Source organism: Macrosteles quadrilineatus, unplaced genomic scaffold (assembly GCF_028750875.1).
Source record: "Macrosteles quadrilineatus isolate MER2022 unplaced genomic scaffold, UCM_ALF_1.0 Scaffold_6__1_contigs__length_79288215, whole genome shotgun sequence".
Taxonomy (NCBI): domain Eukaryota; kingdom Metazoa; phylum Arthropoda; class Insecta; order Hemiptera; family Cicadellidae; genus Macrosteles; species Macrosteles quadrilineatus.
The window spans coordinates 8,003,745-8,017,161 of NW_026542599.1; the positions used below are offsets into that span (position 1 = coordinate 8,003,745).

Consider the following 13,417-nt stretch of genomic DNA (forward strand, 5'->3'; position numbering starts at 1 on the left):
TCAGAAATGTAAAGTCGATGTATAGTCTCTCGAGGCTTGTACATAAGCTATTTGGTTAATTACCTTAAACCTCAACTAACCTGCCAATAACATTCTTTGTAGTAATTAGTTTCTGTCTATCGTATTTGCGTACAACAGACTTAATTTCAATCAGTCCCCTACCAGTTTACTGATTAATGATTTGATTTGTGCCCGAGAGTTGCGTCATACCTTGATGATAGGTGGTTAATTTGTATGGGAAACTACAAATGAACCTACTTATTGAAAATATTCTCATACAATAAATCGATAAATAATAAAAAAAAGTTCGTTACAAACGAAACAGCAGTACCATATGAACAGCCTATAAACTTCACTATCACGACTGGACTAAAACTATTTTTTCCTCACATTACAATGACATGGAAATTGGTAAACCGCTGCAGATTACACTCTACAGTTGATTTTAAAAACCCATCGTCTTAAAACCTTTTATGCTTTCATAAAGCCTAGAACACCTGTTAATCTGTTTCCTGTAATCTTTTTTATGTACAAAATTACACTACAGGAGGTTTAAAATTAAAAGTCCCTTGGTACAAAGGTAGTATAGCAATAAACTGTTAAAAAACATTGAAAACCCTTTAATTAACAACACAGTTCTCTTTTTCTCGTAAAACACAAACCAATATACTTTATTTACCAATATACTAATCTGGGTACTTTATCAATCAACAATAACCAAAAGGAGATATCGAAATTAAACTTGGATTGGATTGCCTACGGTTAAACGTGAAATAATTAAAACATTACATAAATTAAAGCGTAGACAAAACTCGAATTCTATTTTTGAGCGGAGCGAGCGAAGCTCTTTGGGATCAACTTCAATGCAAACAATATAACACCATCACTCAATAACGGCTGAACACATTTCAGCCAAACTTAACAAGACTACTTAGACTAATAATGAGATGGTTTGTAAACAAACAAATTTCAATTAGATAATGCTAATGCAATTTAAAACGAACTTAAAATTTCAAATTTTTAACATTAGGCTTATGGGACTAAAGTAGTTATGACAGTTTTTTTGTTTACAAGAAAAATGTAAACAAGAGAATCATAAGGTATTTCTGAACTTTCTATACTTTTATTTTTAACGTTTTTAAAACATTCCTATGATTTTAATAAACAAGAAAATTCCGTTAAAACATTTTTTTAAGGCGCGGAATTCACTGAAAATCGAGAAAATATACGGAACTACTTTCTCAATGCGCGTAGCATAAACAAGGAGCGGAGGGATACGGACCGGTGACTACTTTCTTGGGAACCTATTTGTGTTGCCAGCTGATTATAAGCAGCCCGTTAGAAATCAGGATTTAATAAGCGATTTATCGAACCGCATCGAAATCAGTATTTAATCCGACAATACCTCATAGGTTATATTATGTTGAATTACATCGACGGTACAGTAAGTTATTACACTTATTAATAAAACGCAGATTGAACACTGATCTAATTTAGGCATGTGGGGAGGTAGGTCGGCGTTTTATGAGTATTCGTGACTACATTAGTGTTTTGAAGTAAGGTTAGATTAGGAAGGTAAAGTGTAGGTTATAGGTAGGTGATCGGGTTGTTTATTTTTGTTGCACCATATAATTTTTATCTTTTGGAATGGAATACTTGGTTAAGGTTAAACGGGGAAACGATGTCAAAAATGCTTTCATATGGTCTTAACTTAACAAACCATCTACAGTATTCTAGCTTTGACTTTTTATAAAGTCAATGATTCTAGCAAATTATTACATACTGACCAAAAGAAAAGAGAACATTTGGATTTGGACCTTTGACCATAGCAAAACTAACATATAATTTATGGAATGTGAAAAGTTGTATTATATACTATTCTGTAATATTAATAATTGTTCGGCAGATCCTCATTTTAATGGCTCGGCTGAAAATGGAATCTGCATTTTGTGAAACAGTAATTTGGTAACAATTCAGTCATTTCAAATGTTGATAACAGTAGCCTATCCTATATAAATACTGTTATTTGATTGCCAAGCCACGGCAATACGTCCAGTTACAATACGTAATAAGTAAACCTGGGCTTATAGAAGTACACTTTTAACCACGGTATGGATGATTGTCTAGGCCTGTTCAGAAGTAGGCTACTAATTTCTAATTATATTATCTACATTGTATATTTAAGGCATATCTTCCCTACTTATTATATTATTCTGTTTTCACTTAAATCTGCTGAATGCGATGTTTACTTATTACTTATGTTTATGCCTACATTTCAGCCATCTTATTTTATTGTTCAATAAGTAAGTCTTTTTGCAGTTTTTACGTTTTTACACATTGAAATACATGACTGATAATTCAGTTTATTTTAGTCTTTTAAAGGCGTTTTACATTTGAGTCTTACATTAAAATAGCCCTACATTTTTCGTAGGCCTATGTTTTATCTTTGACTATCAATACATTTCCATTTCCATTTCGTTTTGTCATGAGAGCCGAAGCCCCCTGACTGCATACCCGGTACCTATCCTTTAGGACATACCCGGGCCCCATGATGTAGGCCGAAGCTTACGCATCAACCTTTAGCACATCATGGGCGCCAGGCTCGCCGGCTGCCGAAGCAGACCCTTCGGAAGGAGGGTTGCCCCTCAATCCTAACCAGGGATTCCGGCTGCTTGTTTAAGCGTCACTCCTCCTGGGTTCCACTAGGTCGAGACCCAGAGGTCCATGGCAAAGCGCCCCGACGCATTTAGTGCAAGCAACACTCGGGACCTATCTAATCCCTGACAGGCAGAACCCGCCATCAATAGCCAGGAGGAAGGGGACCGTCAGCACGCTGACGGGGGAACCTCCCATTTACACTATCAATACAACTAGACATTCCATCCCCATGTTGAATTTGTAGCCAGCATTTTCATCAAAATCTACTGTATTCAATGGTCAATGGTATTATTAAGGCCAGTATTGAAATCTAATAATGGCAGAAGACCTACATTCCAGTTACATTACAATCATATCCTCCATCAAGAATACTTGGTACTAACAATCATAAATTATTTCAAGCAAAGAAAGCTGAGCTTAACCGATGTTTATGCTGCACAGTTGAATTTAAATGTCACATTTCCTCTCCTGTTGTTATACAATACTCGTTTTTTAATAGGTACTGTTTTTTATACTTAAATACTTTAACCAATTGTAAGGGTGAAAAATGAAGTCCAGTGTTTTAGTTGTAGGCTACAGTTGAATTTGAATGTTAAATTTCCTTTCTCTTTTTTATACTTTAATGCCCTTTTTGGATGTTAATATCAGATTCCAGCTACTGTAATATTTTCCTGGTCAAAACTACCATAATGCACTTCTCGAAGAGGTAAATTTGAATTATTATAATTTAAATCTTTAAAACCAGCATTAGTAAATAAATCTATCGACCTTTTTACATGTAGTTACTTATACAAATATCAAATCACGTTTGTTCCGCTCAACTGGCTTTCACCTCTCTGAAAGCAACCCTAGTTTTAGATACATTTTAGTGACATAAAAGTAAATAAATGTAGGGCCTATAGGGAAAATAAAGTAGAATGACCTGTATAATTTATTCTGCTGTTAGATCCAAATATATGATCTATAAATACAACTTTTCTATAAATTAAAATATTTTAAAAAACATTTTGGAGGGAAAAACTGACCATGAAAGGTTCTTCCCCACATCTGTGCAGTGATCGCGCGGCCGTCCCTGATGTCGATTCCTTTAGTCAGAGTTTCATTCAGTGCCATCCCGAGCAGGTACACGCCGTCGTAGAAAGCTCCGACGAAGAAATTTACCTGTCAAACAAAAGTGATTAACACAATTTTCTCATTTTTAGCATTGATTTCATACATTGCCAGTAAACTTCTAATCCTATTGTGAAATCAGAAGCCAGATTTAATTTGTGATCACTGATCGGAGTCAGTACAATAGGTTTCTCTCGTTCAAGGTTATTTCTTAAAAAATGAAGATTTATTCTTAGCATTATTGAAGAAAGAAAATAAGTGGAGAATTGTGACTATAATAAAAAAATTTGATATAGTTTGACCATATTTTTATTATCTCTTCCTATAAAATGATAGCTCGTTTTCTAAGTTATAGAGTAACATTTAATATTTACTTTAAAGCAAAGAAGGATAAGAGTGAAATTTAACTTACTTTCAACTGGAATTTTTTAAGATACCAATGAAAGAATATTGTATGTTTACCACGTTTAGGTCATACAAATATTACAACATTCGCTCGTATAATGTTAGCGTTACAACACAAAATCTATCATTATTACTTTTACCTCTTCACCTTCTGAAAATGTGTAGTTGTAGTGTAGCTTGGCACGCTGACGCACATTCTCTGCAAACTTGCTGAAGTCTTTGCTGGTCGGCTCAAGCAGGGACACTCGTAGAAGAGCCTCGTAGGCTTTCCGAGCTATTGAGTCATTCTTGTCATGAGCTTCCCAGTCGTGGTCGCCCCAGTACGAACCCTACGGAGAAATGACTCAGTGAACTGAATAGCTTCGTGACTCAATTAATGTTTAGATTATGAAAAAGACAGAGTGAACTGAAGGGATAAAATAGTTGTTTTCAACACTAGGAGCGAAAGTGGCTCTTTTTGGTTCGATTAAGTAAAAAAATCCAGACTTTCGCTCCGTGCGAACAACTATTTTCATCAAACTGTGGAAATAACATTCTAATCGTTACAAAATTGAGCTCATAATTTGAGGTTATACAGTCACAAATGTTTAAATTTTTGTTGTTTACAAACATAACTTTTAAAATATCGTATGATTAGCAGTGTTTTCATAATGCACTTATAAAAGTTTGAGGTTAGCGAACCGAAAAATGTACCATATGGGTTTTCCCTAATTGAAGTTACCCCAAAAACTACCAATTAATTTTCGGACGATTTAGAGAACTAAAAACAGCTGCTTTCCGGACAGTGTGATGAAATAGTAGTTATCGTCATTAGGAGTAAAAGTGGCTCTTTTTTGTACGCAATCGTGTTATAGAAGCGAGGCGCAGCCGAGCTTGGAAATACGATTAAGTACCAAAATCATACTTTCGCTCCGTGTGCTGAACAACTATTTTCACCATACTGTGGAAATAACCTTCTAATCGTTACAAAATAAGGTCACACAATTTTAGGTTATACAAAGTCATCATCAATGTTTACATTCTGTTGTTTACAAACATAACTTAAAATATCAGTGTGTTTGTAATTGTATGTGTCATAATCAAATTTTGAAGTTAGCGAACCGAAAAATGTACCATTTCTTTCTGTTCCCTATTTGAAGTTAACCAAAAACGATGATTTCGCGGACGATTTGAGAACTAAAAACGGCTGTTTTCTGGACAGTATAGTGAAAATGACTTAATGAACTTTGTCTTAGACTAAGATGTAAGTTCTATAGCATTTAAACTGTGGAAGTGTTAATTTCTGTTTATTCATATAAAGATAAAAATATTTGTTACTATAAATCTAAACCAGATAAAGAATTTTAACCGTTAGATCAATAAAAACATTATTGTCATTTAACGGGAGTGCAATGGCAGTTTAAATGACCACTCATCCCAGTGGTAGTTGTGGACTCGTGATCTGAATCCAGCCAAATATTATCCTCTGGCAAATATTATAAGATCTTCCAAGTTTCATCAATTGTTTGAAAATTTTTTCAAAGATTTGTGGTTTATTTAATCACATATAAAATCAGCTTTTCTGGATGTTTTTCCAGCCATTTCCCTCCCAGTTCTCATAATCTTATAAGCAGTGTGCCTGTGTGTATGTTCTACGCAAAATAAGCAGTAAATTGTTACTGACAGATACCTGGACGATTTCTACATCCAGAAAGGTCCAGTCGCCACGAGTCATGCCTAGGTTATGGGCGGCGATCATGCAGCGTCGCACTAGCAGCCCCCGCACACTCAAGATCACCACTAGAACACGAGTACAAACAATTAGGAATTAATTTGAGCTTTATCTGCAACAAACAGTGTCCAAACAAACCTACTGTTTCCTTTCTTAGTTTTTTTATTTTTATTTTTTATTAAATGAAACTATTTTTTTAGCTTCAAAAACAAATCCACTTAAATATCAACCACCTGGTTAAATATTTATGTTTGGTTTCCATACTCATTTAATTTAGGACGTAGATGATTTTAATAGTATATTTCATCACTAGGGCCTAAAGTGACTCATTTCGACCCGAGCTCAAGTTTTACTATCGAGGCGAAACCGAGGTCGGAAAATGAGCGAGAGTTGAAAGGACACTTTTTGCCCGTGTGATGAACTACATTTTTCGTCATATTGCACCATTATTTGAACAAACTATGTTGCATAAATAGATAGTTTTCTTTAAAGTAACCTCTCAAAACTAATTCTAACTTGTTTTCAATTTAATTTGCTAATGGAATCAAGCAGCTGTTTAGTAAGTTATTCAATCGTTTCGTCTATTACGATTGTGTTAGTGTACAATATACTATCGATATGTCAAACTATTTACAATAAGGCTACAATCTCAAACTACAATCGATTAAGCAATCGATACATACTTTCGAACATACGATTGTTTACAGTCGACATTTACAACCGAGTTGACAAAAGCTAATTTTTACTCCACAGGGGCTAAAAACGATTAATTTTCATGCTACTTTAGACCTGCAACGCATGCATTAAAAATAACAGTTTTTGCAGCAGTAAGACTAAAATGTTATTTAATGAAATTCTCAGTATATTTTAAGACAGGGTAGAATGTAGAGTGAAGGTAGAATGGGGAGGATTTGTAGGTGTGTTGCTAATTAAGACCAGCAGCTTCTTTAGTCAGGACCATTTATTAAAGCGTAATGATCAAGGGGCTGGATTTCAATTATCAAAACGCTACTGGTTTATTTTTCAAAATTAAACTGGCAACCATCTATGCTAACTACTGACCCCTTTAACTACGCAAATGTAATTATGTTTACGTAGTGTTAGTGACTACGCGATCACTATAATATTCAGCTACTAAGCTATTGACGATAAAGAACTGTTAAATAAAACTGTTGGTCAAATAAGAACCTCTTACCTCTAGCATACATGCTTGGAGAACCTCTTACCTCTAGCATACATACGTGTAGAACCTCTTAACTCTAGCATACATGCTTGCAGAACCTCTTACCTCTAGCATACATGCTTGGAGAACCTCTTACCTCTAGCATACATACGTGTAAAACCTCTTAACTCTAGCATACATGCTTGCAGACCTCTTACCTCTAGCACACATGCATGCAGAACCTCTTACCTCTAGCATATATGATAGCAGAACCTCTCACCTCTAGCATACATGCTTGCAGAAACTCTTACCTCTAACACACATGCTTGCAGAACCTCTTACCTCTAGCACACATGCATGCAGAACCTCTTACCTCTAGCATATATGATAGCAGAACCTCTCACCTCTAGCATATATGATAGCAGAACCTCTCACCTCTAGCATACATGCTTGCAGAACCACTTACCTCTAGCACACATGCTTGTTGAACCTCTTACCTCTAGCATACACGCTTGCAGAACCTCTTACCTCTAGCATACATGCTTGCAGAACCACTTACCTCTAGCACACATGCTTGTTGAACCTCTTACCTCTAGCATACATGCTTGCAGAACCTCTTACCTCTAGCACACATGCTTGTTGAACCTCTCACCTCTAGCATACATGCTTGCAGAAACTCTTACCTCTAGCACACATGCTTGCAGAACCTCTTACCTCTAGCACACATGCATGCAGAACCTATTACGTCTAGCATACATGATTAAAGAACCTCTTACCTCTAGCATACATGATTGCAGAACCTCTTACCTCTAGCATACATGCTTGCAGAACCTCTTACCTCTGGCGTACATGCTTGCGTCTTTCAAGTACTCCTCACAGTTCTCTTCCTCGTTCCCATCCAACTCACGTACAAAACTCAACGTCCCTGCTTTGCGCAGTCCTATTTCTAAGTGCTTTCCTGAAACAACACTTTGCCAATAAGTGATTGCATACGAAAGGTATTTGAACAAAAATAACTCCGTATGATATAGAATCAGATCAAGTTTTAGAATGATGTCAAAATGAGATGCCACCCAAAAACAAAATTGTCAAGTTAAGTTGTCCATCGGTTGTATGCTCTTACTTAAATTCAACAATATATAAGTCCTGTTTGGCAATAAAGAATAATCATGAATCAAACAGTTTTTTTATCATCACTATCATTGAGTCAAAATGCTAACATAATGAGTGAAGGTCAACTTAATAATAAAGTGGGATGTCTTATGTAATTTAGTCACTGCTTAAGGCAAGCTTTTTCTCCAGCCGTGTTCTTAAGGTTTTGATCATTAAAGCCTAACGATAAAACTTAGTTGGGTCCAGTTTAAAATAACTCTGCTAATTTCTAAGAACTAACCTAGCTTATTTTCTTTTCTTTTTGGTCTGTCGTTTATGTCAAAATTATTGATTTTATATTGTGTTCTTCCCTGCAGGATGAAGATCAAAAGACATAATGACGAGTCTCTCACAAACTATGTGTAGTTTAAGTGTATATTATGATGCTGTGTAATTTTATGTAAGACTGTAATTATTGTAGAATTTAAATAACATAACATAAAATACACCCAAGAGCTTCAGATTCCTTTTTACTTGTTCATGTTAAAAAATCTTTTAAGGATTTGACCAACAAATTTGCAAAAATACTAACTTAACAAAAAAAGAGAAATTGGTTGAAAACCTAAACTAGGGCGCTGCTTAGAAGAGATACACTGAACGTAAGGTTATCGTTGCTTCGAGGTAAAACTAAGTCATATTACAGGTAACAATTTTTCACCCTTGAATAATTTTGTATTTTCAGTACAGATACATTTTCGAAGATGGTTAACTGCTCTAAAGATGGTTATTTGTAACAAGGCCGGAACGTCAGCTTAATTCACTTGTACCATTGCATGGTTTTATAACAAATACCACTATGTGTAGATAAGTGTTAGTGTTCAACCATTGTTTTTGGTCTTACCAACTGTGAGCGAGAAGAGATCAGATCTGTCCAGCAGTAGGACGACATGGTTCCAACCAAACTGCTTGAATATACTGGAGAACACCAGCTTCAGACGGCATTGACAGTAGGACATGCGGGTAAGTGTGTCCTCCTTCACTACAATCTAAACAGTGACTAATGTAACATGTAATATTGAACACATTCCTATTACAGTTTTACAGATAATCAATACATCTGAAACGACGAGCAAAGTTAGAGTAACCACGACATTGCGTTGTGGTCGGACCGTAATTGGTTTCACACCTCGAATATATTAAACTGCGAGGTGGTTTGGTTAAATTAAATACCGTATAAGTCTCCGTTGTAAAGTTTGGTATGGAGAAAACATATTTAAACTTCGCAGTATGTTTTATAAAGTTAAAAACACATAATGTTTCATAATAAACTACAAACTGAAATTATAATTAAATCAGCTGATTGCTCAATGCAAATCTAAAGGAAATTATAAATTACAAGTTACAGCTTGTAACTTGCAGTTTATTATGAAACGGGCCCGGCCAACTTTTTTTGTATCTTTGGAAAAAAATGTTTTTGTGCAAATACAAATAGACCACAACGATATAAAGCAATTTCAGAATAATTTAATGAATAAGCAAGATATACAATTTCCTTCAATTGAACTTTTCTTGTAAAAAAAATGTCTCATTAACATAGAATGACTCCACAGGTCCCCTCGTATGTACTTAATTGTGTACACAGAAAATCTTATTATACTATAGATGACCCATGTAAACTTCATTGTTTTTACAGCATCATTACCCATTTATATGTACAGCAATATGGTTATTAACATGGTTTGCTACGTGACTTGAGTCATAACAAATTTCCAGTTCATACAATATTTACTGTACCAAACAGCTGTGAAGAGACCAATCAACACAAATGTGGCTCGGCCGGCTTTATGACGTCATTCGTAGTGGACATCAACCTTTATAACTAGAGATTGAATTGATCTGAAATAACAACGTAATCAACTCTGATTCTTTCTTGCTTGGGCCTATTTTAGACCTCTGTAACTAATAAAATGTACTATCAGTCAATGCTGCTATATAGTGGCTTAAACCTACTGAAATAATAGCGGCGAAAGTAACTAAATTAAAAAAATAATAGGAATGAAACAATAGTGAAAATGAACCATTAGTAATATAAATTATTGTACTAAAATATGGCTAAGAGATGTCTGTCTTTTGACGAGGAAAACTATAAGTTTTTACAGTAGTTTCAAAGAATAAACGTTTATATTCCGTTGTTGTACCTGATTGCGAAGCATTGGTAAAACTGTAAGTCTTCTTAATTTTTTTTTTTTTTAACTTAAACAGTTTATTGTATAGTGTTCAAATTATTAACTTTATTTGGAAAAAAACTAATAACTCAAGTGAAATAAATTAAATTCTTTAAATGGTGTTATGATAAAGCTAGTACTTTTTGGCCGTACTTCCGTATTCTTATAATTTTAAACTTGTCACTACTTTGCAATGCAAAACTTTTGATCAGCAAAACATTCTGACCTGAAGATATTCTTTATTTCCCGTGTCAAGAACATAGAACTGTCTGGAATTATCTGTATAAAACCCTTCATGAATTTCTAAAATATATCGATCATTAGGTTCCTTAATTGTGCCACTAAACATATTTCAAATAATATAAAACTGTAGGTCGACAAACTATAAATATGCTACAACTTTTAACCACTAGTACTAATACATAGATAACTTACGGAAGTGCCGTTACGGAGTTTATGTAAGCGACCAAGTATACCAGAAGTGACAGAAAGTGTTCCTTCCGAAGGAGGCTGCATGTGCAGAAAATCCAACAATCATACCTGGCTGAAAACAATCTTTTTAAATAGTTCTTTTTACAATCTTGACTCAGTACACCTCTAAACATGAATGTTTGAACAAGCGATTTGAGAGCAGGAAAGTGGCGCATTGGTACCGCGAAACATATGGTTACTGCTCAAGCACCTGCCAGTCTGTCTGAAGAGAAGGCGGATGTATCCGCCACCCGTCCTTTATCGCCAAAGACTTAGGCGGATATATCCGCCACCCGTCCTTTATCGCCAAAGACTTAGGCGGATATATCCGCCACCCGTCCTTTATCGCCAAAGACTTAGGCGGATATATCCGTCATCTGTCTTTTATCACCAAAGACTTAGGCGGATATATCCGTCACCCGTCCGTGAAGGGTTAATAAGCTACCTTAACCAAATGGTTGTCGAATCTTGGTACAGTAATCGGTTTTGGCCGCAAGGTTGATCTGGTGAAACTATTGACCGTTGCAGCATTCATCTTCGGGATAAGCAATGCTAATCTAATTCAACTGGAGAAAGAGTCCAGAAGATTGGTTGAAAAGTATCAAAAACGTCGGCAAGTTTTTTACAGTTCAACTTCAACTGCAGTTTTTCAGTTCAAGTCCTAAAGACCAAGATTCGACACTCACCTATGATACTGTATAATTGACGGTATTGTGGTAAATTATGAGAATTGTAAATGTTTACTTAAAATATTGTGTAACATATTGTTAAAGTGAGTACTTTAGAGAATAAGATTAGGAAATCCAAGAGGTTAGGCTTACAAAGATGTATTGTTTTCTATGTTAGTCAGTCTTAAACTAATTATTGTGTTTATTAATTATTCAATGTAAAAACTAGATATTGCATAGAAACTCATATAAATGTCCTTGTACTAAAAATTTGGCTGCCGACGGAGTTTAAATTTTAAAATCGTCATTAGGGAAAATAAAAATGAACAACTTAATGAAAAATTAGGAAATAATTAATTAGGAGCATGTTAAATTAATGAACGCGTTTTCAAATAAAAAAGTCACCATTAACACTAATGCTGATGTTGAGCTGTTAACTAATTAATTGATTTGAGCCTTTTAATTGCATCAATACAGTATAGAAGCTTGTTTATGTAACAGAGTTGTTTTTATCATTATTTGCATGGCTATACTTTCATAGTTAAGTATATGATAAATGTTACTTATGATCATAAAAAACTTACCCCACAGATTGTCAAATTTGTTTAAGCTAAATATACAATTTTAAAATAAAAACTATTGTATAGTTAATCGATGTATAAAAAGTTCCTTGTCTTTTTAATTACAAAACAGGAATGTATTAATGCAAGTATAATGGCATTTTATACAACATCAAAAGGGGAAATTAAGTTTTGACTAATTATATGATGCTCTAAGCTTACAAAGGCTGCTCCAAGCTTGTTTCAAAGTTGTTTAGAACCGCTATTAATGTTTCTTATCAGTTAACTGTTGGTGAAGTTTGTTGTTCCTCATTGTTTGCATTGACGTTTTTATCACTCCACTTCCACCCTTAACTTTGATAATTTAAGATTCTACTTATTATTACAAAGTTTAAGTCGAACAAAACCACAACGATAAAATTAGTTAAATAAATAATCAAGCTTAAACAGCTTGTTAATTAAATACATACACAAAGTACCACGTAGGTAATGATTTTCTAGTAATTGTAATGGTTAGTCCTTGGTGTCTATTACACGTTATTTCAAGTTTTAGTGAATCAATAGATATGCTAATGTATCAGGTAAAATATTTTTAATATGTTATAAAGTGTTTATACGCTTATAAGTATGGAACATGTTGATTACGTCACAATGGAAGTAACAGTTAAACTTTTAACAGGCATTAAAGTCACAGTGACCTGGCCTGTGATGATCGCATTATTCCAAAAGGCTGCTAATCATTTAACAATCCCCCGCCCTTGTTTAAGACCGATGAAGACTATTGTGCATGACACGAAATTAATAGCTACATTCTTGTAACCGGTATTAAAGTAACAGTGACAGTTCAGTACCTGGTCACCCATGCCTGTGATGATCGGAGTGTTCCAATAGGCCGCTAGTCGTGCCACGGGCTCCAGTGCGAAGGCACACGCCGGGCCTATGAAGGCGATGACGTCATCACGGAAGTGCATGTCTGCTGCAAGACCAGGAGCTCGGTCCCCAGAACAGGACAAGTAGCTGGAAAATGAAAGAAAGTTGAATAGTTCTCATAAATTATTTTCTTCAAGCACGATTTGAGTTAAAGTTTAATTCATTTGAATTCAATTGCACACTTGACTCATTGACTGTTCGGTACTTGGTTAGAAGTCCCATCTTTATGAACCAGCTGTAGCATATCTTTCACAAGCACAGTCACAGAATTTATCAATCACTTAGGCCTAATGTGACCCTTCTCAACCCGAGCTCAAGTTTTACGATCAAGGCTAAGCCGAGGTCTGAAAATGAGCGAGGGTTAACAAGACACTTTTGTCCGTCTTTGAACAACTATATGTTTCGTAATATTGCACCATTATTTA

General features: G+C 35.0%; 1 protein-coding gene across 1 annotated transcript in view; it reads right to left on the bottom strand.

Annotated features, from left to right (window-relative positions):
* LOC128996582 (atrial natriuretic peptide receptor 1-like) overlaps window positions 1-13,417 on the bottom strand; it is a 60,048-nt gene that overhangs the window by 18,382 nt on the left and 28,249 nt on the right. The window contains exons 3-9 of the mRNA XM_054421978.1: window positions 12,914-13,079; window positions 10,799-10,873; window positions 9,040-9,184; window positions 7,885-8,004; window positions 5,843-5,952; window positions 4,314-4,502; window positions 3,684-3,819 (exon numbers count right to left, since the gene is read on the bottom strand). Of these exons, the coding sequence (XP_054277953.1) occupies window positions 3,684-3,819; window positions 4,314-4,502; window positions 5,843-5,952; window positions 7,885-8,004; window positions 9,040-9,184; window positions 10,799-10,873; window positions 12,914-13,079 (941 nt within the window). The remainder of the gene's footprint in view (window positions 1-3,683; window positions 3,820-4,313; window positions 4,503-5,842; window positions 5,953-7,884; window positions 8,005-9,039; window positions 9,185-10,798; window positions 10,874-12,913; window positions 13,080-13,417) is intronic.